General features: G+C 33.1%; 1 protein-coding gene across 1 annotated transcript; it reads left to right on the forward strand.

Annotated features, from left to right (window-relative positions):
• The first annotated feature begins 426 nt into the window (after positions 1-426).
• On the forward strand, positions 427-3,182 carry LOC123882856. The gene is made up of 2 exons (XM_045931494.1): positions 427-1,222; positions 2,002-3,182. The coding sequence occupies exons 1-2, from the start codon at positions 427-429 to the stop codon at positions 3,180-3,182; spliced, it is 1,977 nt and encodes a 658-aa protein (XP_045787450.1).
• Positions 3,183-14,074: the final 10,892 nt, after the last annotated feature.

Genomic DNA, 14,074 nt, shown 5'->3' on the forward strand with positions numbered 1-14,074 from the left:
CATGTGTTGAATCTGATCTGGCGGAGAGAGGTGATGAAAATATTAAACACAGTTGAAACCTGCTTCAGCAGCCACGTGGCGCGTTTTAATTTGGGCTGCCTGGCGCGTGCGCAACACGCGCGGACACTGCGGCTGCGGAAACGTTTCACGCGGAGAGAGAAGCTTCTTTGGATAAAAGGCAGCCACGTGGCTGCTGCTGATTGGTCCGGTGGATTTTTATGATTTTTATCCTTTGAACTCAATTATCTCATTGCAAATTAATTTTTTATTTTTTTACCAAAATTCGTGATTTTTTTTCCTCTACAAATAGAGACTTGGTTCATTTCATTTGGACACAGAAAAAAAAACCAAATTTTTCACTATCTTAATCTATTATTATCTTTCTAATTAGTCTTTCTTTTGAAGTTTTAATCTTTTTTTAGTGAAATGGATCCCAACAATTCTTCTAATTATCCCAACAATTCTCAAAATCCCAACAATTATCAAAACTCCAACAATTATCAAAACCCCAACAATTATCAAAATCCCCACAATTATCAAAATTCAAATCAATTTTTCAATCAACATCCTCAAAACACACCTAATTTTGGTTTAACACCAAATTTCAACCAATCATCCTTTGTTCCAAACTTTCATCCATATTATGGAACTATGTTGAGAAATTCATCTCAAACACCCCCATTTAATGGTTACATGCCGATGGTTAATGAAATTTTTTCGAGTGGTGGTACAACTAACTTTCCCGAATTTTCAACACAAATAACTATTGCTAATGAAGATTCAACTCCTAAGAGCAAGAAAAACCAGCAACCATCATGGAACACTGAACAAAATTTGGTGCTAATTAGTGGGTGGATCAAATTTGGAACAAGCAGTGTTGTCGGGAAAAACCAGAAAGATGAAACATATTGGGGTCAAATTGCTGACTATTGTAATGAGCATTGCTCATTCGATCCTCCGCGTGATGGAGTTGCATGCCGAAACCGTTTTAATTATATGAACAAAATACTGGGTAAATGGATTGGCGCTTATGATGGCGCTAAGCGTCTCCAAGGAAGTGGTTGGTCCGAGAATGATGTTTTGGCAAAAGCGCAGGAAATATATGCATGTGGGAAGAATGTTCGGTTCACTTTAATGGAAGAATGGAATGCTCTCCGTGATCAACCACGTTATAGTAGTCAAGTAGGATCTGGAAGTAGTGGATCTAAGAGATCTCACGAGAGTGATGCATGTGGCTCAAACTCTGTAGGATCTAGTGCTCGTCCTATAGGTAGGGATGTAGCCAAAAAGAAGGGAAAAAAGAAAGCTTCCACACCCACAGAGGTGGTGGACAAAGAATGGGATAATTACATGAAAATGAAGGAGAAAGAGGTGGAACATTTGGCAATGGTAGTTTCCAATCAACAAGAGAAAAACAGACTTAAGAAAATGAAAATGTATCTGAAGTTAAGTTCTGATGAGAATCTCGATGACCGCAAGAAAGCCATGTTGGACACATTGGCCCAAGAACTGTTTCCATAATTAATTTCAATCAATGTAGTGTTTGCTTTAAATATTTGTCTGTAGTGTTTGCTTCAATTATTGTGATTGAATAAGTCAGTGTAGTCTTTGCTTTAATTATTGTGATATGTCAGTGTAATGTTTGTTTTAAGTATTTGTACTACGTGTTTGCTTTAATTATTGTGTCCACCACCCAACTTGCTTTAATTATTGTGTCCACCACTCAATCCTTATCTGATAATTAACTCTATACAATAATTATTTGAAATCCGTCAGTGGACCAAAATGAATCTATATATAGGGACTCATCCATTTATGTATCAATATCCTAAATCTCACCCAATCTACTTCCAATAATCTCACCCAATCTACTTCCAATATCACAAACAATGGATCCATCAAGCGATGATTTTGATGTCACAGCCTACTTGCAAAATCGTGAAGTTGAAGAAACTTATGTACTCAACCGATTTAGAGAGCGTCGGAAAAAAATATTGGAAGATGGTGCACCTCGTAGTAGAAAATATGTCAATAGAGATCATCCAGCTGCAAACCAAAGACTAATTGACGACTACTTTGCCAATGAGCCTACATATGACGATGCAATGTTTCGTCGTCGGTACCGCATGCAAAAACATCTTTTCCTTCGAATCGTTGGGGACCTTTCAAGTAGTGATAACTACTTCACCCAACGAGCTGATGCTGCCAAGAAAGAAGGTATATCACCTTTAGCAAAATGTACCACAGCAATGCGAATGTTAGCATACGGTATGACAGCAGATGCGGTCGATGAGTACATCAAAATAGGAGGTACTACTGCATTAGAGTGCTTACGTAGATTTTGTAAAGGAATCATACGATTGTATGAGCAAGAGTATCTCAGAGCACCAACCCAAGATGACCTGCAAAAAATACTACATGTAAGTGAACTACGGGGGTTCCCAGGGATGATTGGGAGTATTGACTGCATGCACTGGGAGTGGAAAAATTGTCCTAAAGCATGGGAAGGTCAATTTACTAGGGGGGATAAGGGAACCACCACAGTTATTCTTGAAGCAGTTGCATCTCATGATCTATGGATCTGGCATGCCTTTTTTGGATGTCCGGGGACGTTGAACGACATAAACGTTCTAGACCGTTCACCTGTTTTTGATGATGTGGAACAGGGAAAGACTCCAAGTGTGAATTTCTATGTGAATCAACGTCCCTATGATATGACATACTATCTAGCCGATGGTATCTACCCTTCTTATCCAACGTTCGTCAAATCTATTAGACTTCCTCAAAGTGAACCCGATAAGTTATTTGCAAAATATCAGGAGGGATGTCGGAAGGACATCGAACGTGCATTTGGAGTGCTTCAAGCTCGTTTTAAAATCATCCGTGAACCAGCTCGCTTGTGGGACATAGCCGATCTGAGTATCATCATGAGGTCTTGCATCATATTACATAATATGATTGTTGAGGATGAACGAGATTCATATGCTCAACGTTGGACCGATTTTGAGCAGTCTGAGGAAAGTGGATCTAGTGCACCGCGAGCATATTCAACCGAGGTATTACCCGCTTTTGCAAATCATGTGCGTGCTAGATCTGAGTTCCGTGATCAAAAAACTCATCACGAATTGCAAGCAGATCTAGTGAAGCACATATGGACAAAATTTGGAATGTTTCAGGATTAAAGATGATTTGTTTCGTATTTGTGTGTTGTTTCGTATTTTAAGTTAATTTACATCGTATTAATTACGTAACTTGTGTGTTGTATTGCATTTTAAGTTAATTTGTATCGTACTAATTACATTATTTGTGTGATGTATTGCATTTTAAATTAAGAAAATAAAAAATATTTAAATAAATTTTGTTAAGTGTATTATTTTAATTTAATTTTAATCGATAATTATAATTTTATTTAATCATAAAAACAAAAATTAAAATTTAAATAAGAATATGAAATAGAAAGTGGTGGGGTAGAGAAAGTGGTGGGGGTAGAGTGTTGAATAGAAAAACCATTGAAGAGGATAAAAGTTGAATGTGTGTTGAATGATTAGGTGGAAGAAAGAGAAAATGATGTGGAGTGAAAAAGTGGGTGTTGAATATAAAATGGAGTTGACACCATTGTACATATTCTAATGCAATGTCCACATCCAGCTCACACTCGAGCAACAAACCAGCTACGTCAATGAGCTAATCGCTTCCAAACATGTGCAAGGTACCATGTTTCTGTAAAGGGAAGTCTATCACCCATTTACCTCACTCAATTTCAGTTGTAGCAAGCTCTAAAAGGTGTATATCCCTGCAGAAATGTGTATCACCTATATCATATTGTTATTAACATAAAAATAATTATTAGAGAGTACCATTTTGCAATTTTAGTCCCCTATTTTAAAATTTGATGTTGTAGTGGGTGTACGGTGTTTGCAGTACAATCTGAACCGTATATATTTTCTTGCTACAGCTATGCTATTAAAAAAGTGCTGAATGGTCGGGATGGAAGCATGTCTCCCTCCGATGAAAAACACATGGGAGATGATCTTTCGCAGTTTATAGGGATCATGATTGCGTAAATTTAATGTACTAAAGATTTCATGCAGTTCCACGTGGTAATCAATATTAGTTGTTGATTTGAAATCAAACGGTCTAAAATGTACAATCAAATCAAATAATAAAACGAACGGCTGCTGACAGCTATAACGCAGTTACGACAGAAAATCCAATTATTAGTTTATAGCCGTATGATGACATATTTACTTTTGGAATAATTTTTTATTTTATTTATCAGCATTTGATATGCCTTGTATTATTCGTCAATCTCTAATCATTTTTATATAATTTTTTATTTATTTTTTGACTCTAACAATCTAATCATTTGTACTATGGACTGTGTGGTTTAATTTTTTCATGATAGTCAAATGTTGCTACGTCAAATGTTGCTACATATAATTAGTTGTTTTAGTTTTTCTTTCTCATTTAAATTTGAGCTAAGTTATTTATTATCCACTTTCTAATTTTTTAACTATAAATTCACAGTTGAGTTATAAAAACTCCGCATTGTAAAAGTGGTTACCTGAATTTAAAACCGTTTTAAAATATATTGAACATACTATATAGCCATTATAATTTGATTTAGAAATGAGATTTCGTTTTAAATATAACATCTAAAGGTGTTTATGAATCATAAGGATCGAGTACTCTTTATAATTTAATTTTTTATTATAAAAAAAAGAGCGTTGCTATATATCATGACAAACATTTTCACGAAGAGCTCACGAAGTGCACATGTAATCTGTATTGACCAATACAGTTGAGGTTTGGACGCAAATCACGCATTAATCTATATTGATTCACGCATAAATAGCGAAACTTAATTTTTTATTAAACAATAATGCTTAATGTCGCGACGGTAATTTCTTTAGCCTTTCTCAGTTTAACACTTAACACAAAAAAGTAAGGATAAAATAAAAACTCTATTAAAAAAAGATAAAATGAAGACTAAGATAAATCATCCTGTAAATTTTATGAATTGTTTTTGATCAATTTTTGTTCAAATAATCTTCTGTGTTTTGTCTAGAATTTTTCGACATGCATTCATTTTTTTAACCTTGATGAGTGTTTAGTAGGAACAAGAGAAAATGCAAAGGTTGAAGAGAGGTGGAAATTGATAAAGGTGGTCGGTGGAACAAAGAAGCTTTGTAAGAGAAAGGAGATGAGAAGTGAGAACTGGTGTGCAGAAAGAAGTGATTGAGGAAGACAATTACAGGAATAATAAAAAGAGCGAGCGAGTGTGAGAGCGCTAGAATAGAGAACAAAAAACAAAGAAAAAGAAAGAAAAATTAACACCACGTCATTCGTGATGCTTCGTGAAACATTTTGTCGCGACATTAAGCATTATTGTAAAAAAAAAAGGACAATTCAAAATTACATGCATCCAAAAAAAAAAAAAATTACATTTATTAATTGCATTTGCACCAAACGTGATTTTCAAACTACCCATCTCTATAATTTCACATGGAGCATGGAGAACGCAACCATCCACAGAAAGCTAATCTTGTCATTGAATAAAAAATGAAAGCAAAGCTAAACAAAACATCATCCAACTTGCATGGACCATTGCTTGCACACTAATCAATGCCATACTTAAAATATCAAAGATTTTTGTTCTTGAAATGTATGGCAAACAACACTTCGATAGTGATTTTCCAAGCCTCTAGGCATGATGGATGGATTATGGTTGGAGTTGAGGGATCCATAAAATAATTAGATTATGTGATTGATGTGGGTCCTATGGATTTGAGTAATGCCATGTGGTGGAGTGTACACCCCTATAGCATCACCACCACAAAGTAATTTGAAATATGGACACAAACTAACGTGAAATTCACATGGCATGGCCGGTTTGTTAATTTCTAGTTGAAGACAAATGTGTACGTGGTGTCAAACAGTTGGTAATGATCAAATGCATGTTTGATGTTTCTCTGTATGGTTATTTAGAAATGGAGATTGAGTGGGAATAACATATGTTATTACTTTGGTCCCCTTGGATTAGTCGGTCCTAAGGCCGGATACCAAGTTTTCAAAAAAAAAATATATGTTATTACTCCCTCCGATTCTATGAAAATATTTACTTTTTTTAAATTTATTTTGTAAAGTTAATGTATTTAGACAACATGTGTAGATAAATTAACTTTACAATGAATACAAAAAGTAAACATTTTCTTATATATAGGATCGTAGGGTTCCTATGAGCATAACTTAATTGGTAAGGATATTGCATTTTATATTCAAGATTAGGGTTTGAATTTGAGATCTCGCACTTATTTATCTAAAGAGGTGAATTTTTAACCATTTAGGCTACTTGACCAAAAAAAGAAAGAATGAGTCATGTTAAACGGTGCGCCGGGACACTTGTTAATAATACTAAAAAAGGAAATAAAAGATAATTAACGATGATAAGATAACATTTTACACTTTTAAGATATTTAAAGCACATTGTTTAACATTTTTTGAAAATAATATATGTAAAAAAAAAAAAATTATATTTTCTTTCACATTTCAACCGAAAAAAAAAAAAAATCAAATGAGGAACCAAAACCAGTTTATATGGACTTTTCTACCTTCTTAATAAAATAGAGGTGAGGTATGTAACCATTGATAATTTAAGGGTATTTACTATTTACCCAACAACCATTGAGAATAGACCTTATAAGTGGATTTGTATGTAGTACCAATAACTAACTTGTAACAAACTTTTAAATTTGCATATATGAATTTGCATATGAGTTTATTTTTATTGGTTGATGGGTAAATACCCTCAAATCATAAAAGGGTATATTAGAAAAAACCTAAAATAAAACACTCCGTTTAGTAAATTTAGAGTCACAAATTGCCCAACTATTATAATTTAATTAAAACTAGTGTCCATTACTGATAAAAAAACTAGTGTCCATTGATTTATAATGGATATTTAACTTTATTATGTATTACTTTTTTTTGAAGAAGCCAAAATCTTTATTATGTATTACTAGCTGCCAGACAGGACGCTCCGTGTCTGTGTGTGTTTATTAGTATGTAAATTTATGTCAAAAAAAATATAAATGATATTCCTTATGTTATGGTTAATTTGTTAATATAAGATTTTTGCTGTTAAAAAAAAAGATATGTCTTATGTTAGGATGAGTTTTTTAATAAAATGTTTTTGCTGCTAAAAAAAATAATCAATGGTATTGTTGGTATTATGAAAAGTTTACACCAAATTTTTTTGTATCCACTTTATATATAAACTAGCGGGTCAGGCATTGCGTTCTGCGCCTGCCTGTGTCTAACTTATGTCGGAAAAAAAAAGATGTCTTATGTTATTGTGAGTTTGTTAATAAAAGATTTTTGTTGCTACTAAAAAAAATCAAGGGTATTGTTAGTATTATTGTTAAGTGTTATTTCAAATGATAGTGAAGGGCAAAATGGACCAAACAAAAAGCCAGCCCAAACTCCCTTATCCCCTTTATATATTGTTATAGATTATAGATATAGATATAGATATAGATATTGCTATTAGTAAGTAAACTAGCTGCGAGACAGGGTGTCTAGTATACAAACTTATGTCAAAAAAACCGCATTATGTTATGGTGAGTTTGTTATGGTGAAATTTTTAATAAAAGATTTTTGCTGCAAAAAAAAAAAGTCAAGGATATTGTTGGTATTATGAAAAGTCCGCACCAAAAATATTTGTATCCTCTTTATATATGATATAGATATTATATTAAGGTAGAGAATTTATTTGGAATAAAATATTTAAAAATTTATTAAAAAATATTGTTAAAATATAAGTGAAATTATTGGCACTTTCTTGTAAATCTTGTTAATTCAATAAATTTATTTTATTAAAGCTATTTTCCCGAATATATTTTTAAATAACTTTTTTTTGGCATATAACTTAGTTGCCTAAATTCCACATTTTTCGAGGTGGAAAAGTTAAGTGTTTTAGGATTCGAACTCCGTCTCCACTTTCATGGATAGATTTGATGTTATTAGATTGGGTGGTTCATATTTTTATACGTATATTTTTTTTGAACAACTGAAAATTAGTATTCGAGTAAAATTATATATAAGGGCAGAAAATTTGGAAAATTATTACAATTGATGAGGACAAATTAGTAACCAACAATTACTTTTAATATATTGTTAGTAGATTATTTTTTTTACTATACTTTTTTTGATTAAACTTTGTATAATTTTTCATTTTTTTTTCTTTCTATTTTTATGAATAGATTCATATTTTTATTTTGTTCCTAAACTGGTAAAGGCAAATTAATAAACTTGATAGTAATTAACATATTAGAAGTAGATAGATTTAAAATGGTGGCTTACTCTTAGAACTCTTTTGTAATTTATAAATTTTTGTTTGACGAAGTGTTAGATTTTTGTTGAGAGGATAATTATAGGTTTTAGATTTTTTTTTCCAATCCTATAAGTATACAAGACTAGTATATCCATATAGCCCTCGTAACTATCTAACCATGGTCCATGAAAGTGTATATAGTAATAACTGTGGCCACAATTTATTTTGAATTTTTCTCTTCCCACCCTGTGGTTTTTTCTATTCCTGTTTTTTCATTTGTGTCTTTGTATAAAAATTTCGGAACATATTTTTCGAAGTTTTTCGAGTTCAAATTCGGAAACAAAATTGGAAAACACATTCCGAAATTTTTTCCAAAGCAAAAAAATTTGGAAAATGCATTCCAAAATATTTATTCAAGAGTAAAAATAAGAAAATCCGAATGGTAGAAAAGAAACATAGGGTGGGAAGAGAAAAATTCATTTATTTTCTTGAGAACATCTATCACTTTTGCCCATTACAATCATGACACATATTAGAAAAAATCTAGTATGGACCACTACTACAAGTGGCCCATAGTAGATCAATATTTAAAAAATATTTAAAATTTTAATAACGTTATATATTGTTGTTTTGGAAGTATAAGTTGATTACCATCTTTAATTTCATGGTTAAAATAATGACTTAGTTGGTACCAGTTTGATTAAAATAACGAAAAATAAAACTGTGACTCGTATTAAACTAACACCAATTATGTCAATATATTTTTTTAATTGTAAAATTAGGAGAGTCGTAACTTTTTACTTTTAAAAAATATTGTCAACAATCATTGAAATTTCAGATAATTTTTTATACCGATGCACGGTGGACCACTTATGCCAAGATATAAGACTTAATATATGCTTATTGGTAGTGAGGAACCAATTAATAGCTTTGTGATTTTTATTTTCCTTAAGTCTGAACCACACATGTGATTTTAATGCAAGAATTGGATGTAGTTTTAAAGATGAACATCTTGTCAATAATATAAATGGCATTAATATTTATACCTTGAAACATTCAAATGTGGATATGGTATGAAAAGACATCTTCTCTATGGATAAGTCTTGTCGAGAATTTGAAAATTGTTCTCTTAATCAAAATGAAAAAGAAAAAGAAGTCTCTAAAATGGGAAGGACAGTTTAAAGTTACTGAATTATTCTAATGAAACACTTTATGCACTAATTGATGTTAATACTTGTTTAATATTAAGAATTGTTATCATGTTTTACTTCTCCACTCCTCTTATTTTTTAAGGGAAGAGATCGTAGTAATCCATAGTTCAAAAGTAAGGTATGTAAAATCTGACAAGAATTTTTCTTACCAAGAGTTGAATTCGGGTTTTCCGAACAATTCATACTAGATAAAATTCATTAATCGATCATTTATAATCACTTGAGCTTAATGTCCTGATTTGTGATCACAATTTGTTTTGTCGAGAACACCTATCACTTTTGCTTATTAATTATTACAATCATGACATTAATTAAGTATAGATCAGGTTAGGTGAAGACATATGAGATTTATATGCATGCTATTTGGAACCACACATGTGATTTTAATGCAAGAATTGGATATAATTTTTTATTATACAGATGTATATCTTGTCAATATATAATATAAATGGCATTAATATTTATACAGTGACTTTTTTTTTTGTTATACAGTGACTAGTTTGCTTTGCATCATTTTGTGGGAACATTAAAATGTGGATATACGGAAATTGATTGAAGATGTTGAAAATTTTAATTGAATATGCGGACTGATATTTTTAGATTGTCCTATTTGGATCCACAATTGCCAAGTCGGGAATTAATCTCAAAACAAAGAACACAGAATAATGAAAGATGAATGAAGAATGAAATATGAGAGAAGAGGATGATTTGAATAAGCAGAAATTTGAATAAAGGAAAAGTAAAATCTTATTCTTCCACAAAGGGCCTTATTTGTTTATATACAATAAGTTGTTACTTCAATTGCAAGTAACTGCATAACTACCCAGGACAAACAAAAATAACAGAAAATACAACTATACAAACTTCTAACCAACTAATGTGCAACTGCACTCAACAACTAACAACTAATAACTAACTGCCTCCTAACTGCCATAGCAGAGCAGCTAGACAGATGCTACAACATCTAGTATAACATTAGGAATAGCAGAGTTTGAATTATAAAACCAATATTCCTCCTTAATTCAAACTCTTCCTGAACCAGTACTCCTCCTTAAATCAAACTGTCAAAGCTGACAATTCAACCTTGTCTTATTCTCAGCATTTGATAGGGCATTTGAATTACACCTCAACACAACCCTTTTATTCAAATGCTCCAAGCTTGTGACCTTCAGCCTCTTCTTTAGGTCTTTACATCTTTCAATCTTCAGTGGCTTGGTCAATATATCAACCATCAACTCAAGCTATTTCTGTTGCTTAGGTACTTTATCTTCTGCACCTTTAACCTTGAAACTTTATGGTTGTTCAACATATACATCCTTCTCAAGTTTTCCATTCTCGACAGCAGACTTGACATCTAGTTGAACACTCTGCCAATTCACTTGGTTTTCTATTTCTACCACAGGTCTTACTGTTTCCAATCTTGCAACTGGTGTCAAATCTTCCAATTGAGATTCTAGTACACTATGAACAGATGCACCACATCTTGCTTCAGCATTTGTCACTACACCTGATTGACAGAACATTTCCTTGGAATCAATGCCAGACTTTTGTGAGAGTCCCCTAACCACAAGTTTTGCCTTTACACTTGAGCCATCAGGTAAGTCCTTCACCTTATGCACTCATTCTACTACTAGTGGCTTCTTCTTAGCAAGTAGTAAGACATGTTCTGACCTTGTGCTTGCAGCCCCCCAATTCCATTGATCTTTTTCACTAATTTGCACATTCTTGCTGATTGTGGTTTTCTTAGTAATTGGATTGTACAACCTGTAGGACCCTATAGTGTGATATCCTACAAGTATGAGGGCTTTACTCTTGTCATCCAATTTCTGTCTTCTTTTATATGATATGTGTCTATGGAATAATGAGCCAAATACTCTCAAGTGTTTCACAGATGAAGTTAAACCACTCTATACAGCCTCTAGCACTTTGTCTAAGCATTTGGTAGCGCATTTGTTCAATACATAACATGCAGTTGTCACTGCTTCTCCCCAAAATGACTTAGGTAGCTTCTTCTCTTTCAACATGCACCTTGTCATTTCCATAATGGTTGTGTTCATGCTTTCACATACTCCATTATGCTGAGGTGTTACTTCATGTGAGATACCCTCCTCTTTGCAAAACTTTCTGAAATCATGAGATGTATACTCACCACCTCCATCACTTCTTAATAACTTTATCTTCTTTTCTGTTGTTTTTCAACTACTGCTTTGAACTTTTGAAAAACTACTAGCACTTCATCTTTACTTTTCATGGGATACACCCACATTATTCTACTGAATTCATCAACAAATGATACAAAGTATCCATTTCCTCCTAATGATTCAGTAAAAGGACCATATACATCACTATGTATTACATCAAGCTTGTCCCTAACTCTTACTACTATATGATCAGTAAAGGATTTTCTGGCTTGCTTGCCAACCAAGCAATTTCTGCACATATCCTTTGGCACTCTAATTTCTAGTAATCCATGGACCATATCTTTATTTTTCAAATCACTAAGGCTTTTTAAATTTAAATGTCCATACCTTAGATGTCATAACCAAGATGCTTCATTGATAGCTTCACTAGCAAGACAATGTGAATTTGAACTCTCAAATATCACTTGGAATGTGCTGCTTTCTGATAATGTTGCACACAATACCAGCTTCTTTTCGACATTGTACACTTTCATTTGATTGTTTCCTAAGGTCATTGTGAAACCTTTCTCAACCAACTATCCAATGTTGAGGACATTTGTAGGCACATTTGGCACATACATTACACCAGTAATCAATTCTTGATTACCATTATTTCCCTTGATTAACATATCACCAATTCCTTCTGATTTTACTGTTCTACTATCAGCAAATTGAATTGTTGATTTCTTTGAAGAATCATATTTAATCAGCCACTTCTTGTTACTAGTTATGTGATTTGAACAACCTGTGTCCAAATACCATACTTCTTGCTTACCAGGTTCATCATTTATGGTAGCCATCATCACTAATGGATCTTGATCTAACCCACTGTCATTCTCAGTCATGTGTGCCTCTGATTTTTCTTCATCAGTAATTGTCATCATGAAATTCACATCCTCTTCTGATGTTGAATCATCATGTGTCACATTTACTTCTTCATTATACTGTCTTGGAACCTTTTGACCTCTGCATTCGCTTGCAAAGTGACCAAACTCCCGACAGTCAAAGCATTGAATATGCTTCTTGCTAAAATTCTTTGAATTGACAGAACCTCCTCTTTCTTCCTTTAAGGATTCAGGCTTGTCTTCATCACATTCTTTCCCTTTCTTTGACTCTTTCTTTTTCTGCCATTTCCTCTTTTCAACTTAGTACCTTTTGAACTTTACAAACAAAGCCTGCTCATCTTCTTTGCCATGGTTTCTCTCACCATGCTTCAACTCATGAGCCTCAAGTGTACTCTGCAAATCTTCTATCTTGATTTCACTTAGGTCTTTTGTTTGTTCAATTGTCACTACAATGTGATCAAATCTTGAAGTTAAAATTCTCAGTACCTTTTCAATAATTTCTTGTTCTGCAAAATTGCTTCCACAATTCTGAAGTGAAATTCTGGTACACAGTAGACAAGTGTTGTCCACGATGTTCAGACACTTGTCGTAACACTTGTCTGAGCAGTAAGAACAATAAAGCAGAGCATTAAAAACAGATACTGAAAAGCATAAACAACACACATAATTGTTAACCCAGTTCAGCCTAACAGCCTAATCTGGGGGATACCAGTCCAGGAGGAAATTCACTATCAGCAGTATTAATTTAGAGCTAAACTCCCCCGTTAACAACTCCTCACTTAATCCCTACCCAATGCAACTTCTACCTAGGAACTCCTAGATATGAGACCCCGTCTCACTCCCCTCAACCTTACAACCAGTAAGGATTTCAATAACAACAGAATGGAGACACTCTCCTTGACAAAGATGAAGACACACTTCAATAACATCACCACCTAGCCAACGACTAAGTTCACAATTTGGAGTTGCTTAAAAGCTTCCTCCAATTACAATACTCAACTCATTACCTATAGGTTTCTGAGTGAGGATATAGTGACCATCTCACAACCCGAGTGGTTCACTTTACACCAACTCTCCTAGAGAGTGGCTTAAAGACACGAAACCCTTAAAAGACTACATCTTTGATATTCTCTTTTAGCTTCAAGTTTCGGTGAATAAAATAGGGTTAGCAGCACCCTTTAAATAGCAGAGCCTCGTGGGCTTTTCACAATGATCCAGCTCCAAGAAAACTTCTAGATGCAAAATATATATTTTTACCAAATCTTTCTTTGCATCAAATATTCCTCCCATAAATATATTTGTTGTAAATATATTTTAAAATTAAATCTTCTAATCTTCTTGAAGCACAAAGATTTATTTGAAATAAATCTTTTATATTTTCTGCAGCAATCTTCACAAGATATATTTTTGAAGCAAATATTATATTTTCTAAAAGTTATTTTATTTCTTTAGAAAATAGAACTAGGGTTCAGCTGCCTTCTGAAACACATTGATCACGTGCGCCTT

Source organism: Trifolium pratense, linkage group LG5, assembly GCF_020283565.1.
Source record: "Trifolium pratense cultivar HEN17-A07 linkage group LG5, ARS_RC_1.1, whole genome shotgun sequence".
Classification (NCBI taxonomy): Eukaryota; Viridiplantae; Streptophyta; class Magnoliopsida; order Fabales; family Fabaceae; genus Trifolium; species Trifolium pratense.

Excerpts from the sequence above, each read along its gene's own strand:
- LOC123882856 (XM_045931494.1), top strand. The coding sequence starts at position 427 with ATGGATCCCAACAATTCTTCTAATTATCCCAACAATTCTCAAAATCCC. Across the intron at positions 1,223-2,001 it reads ATCTAAGAGATCTCACGAGA|ATGGTGCACCTCGTAGTAGA; the intron begins GTGATGCATGTG and ends AAATATTGGAAG.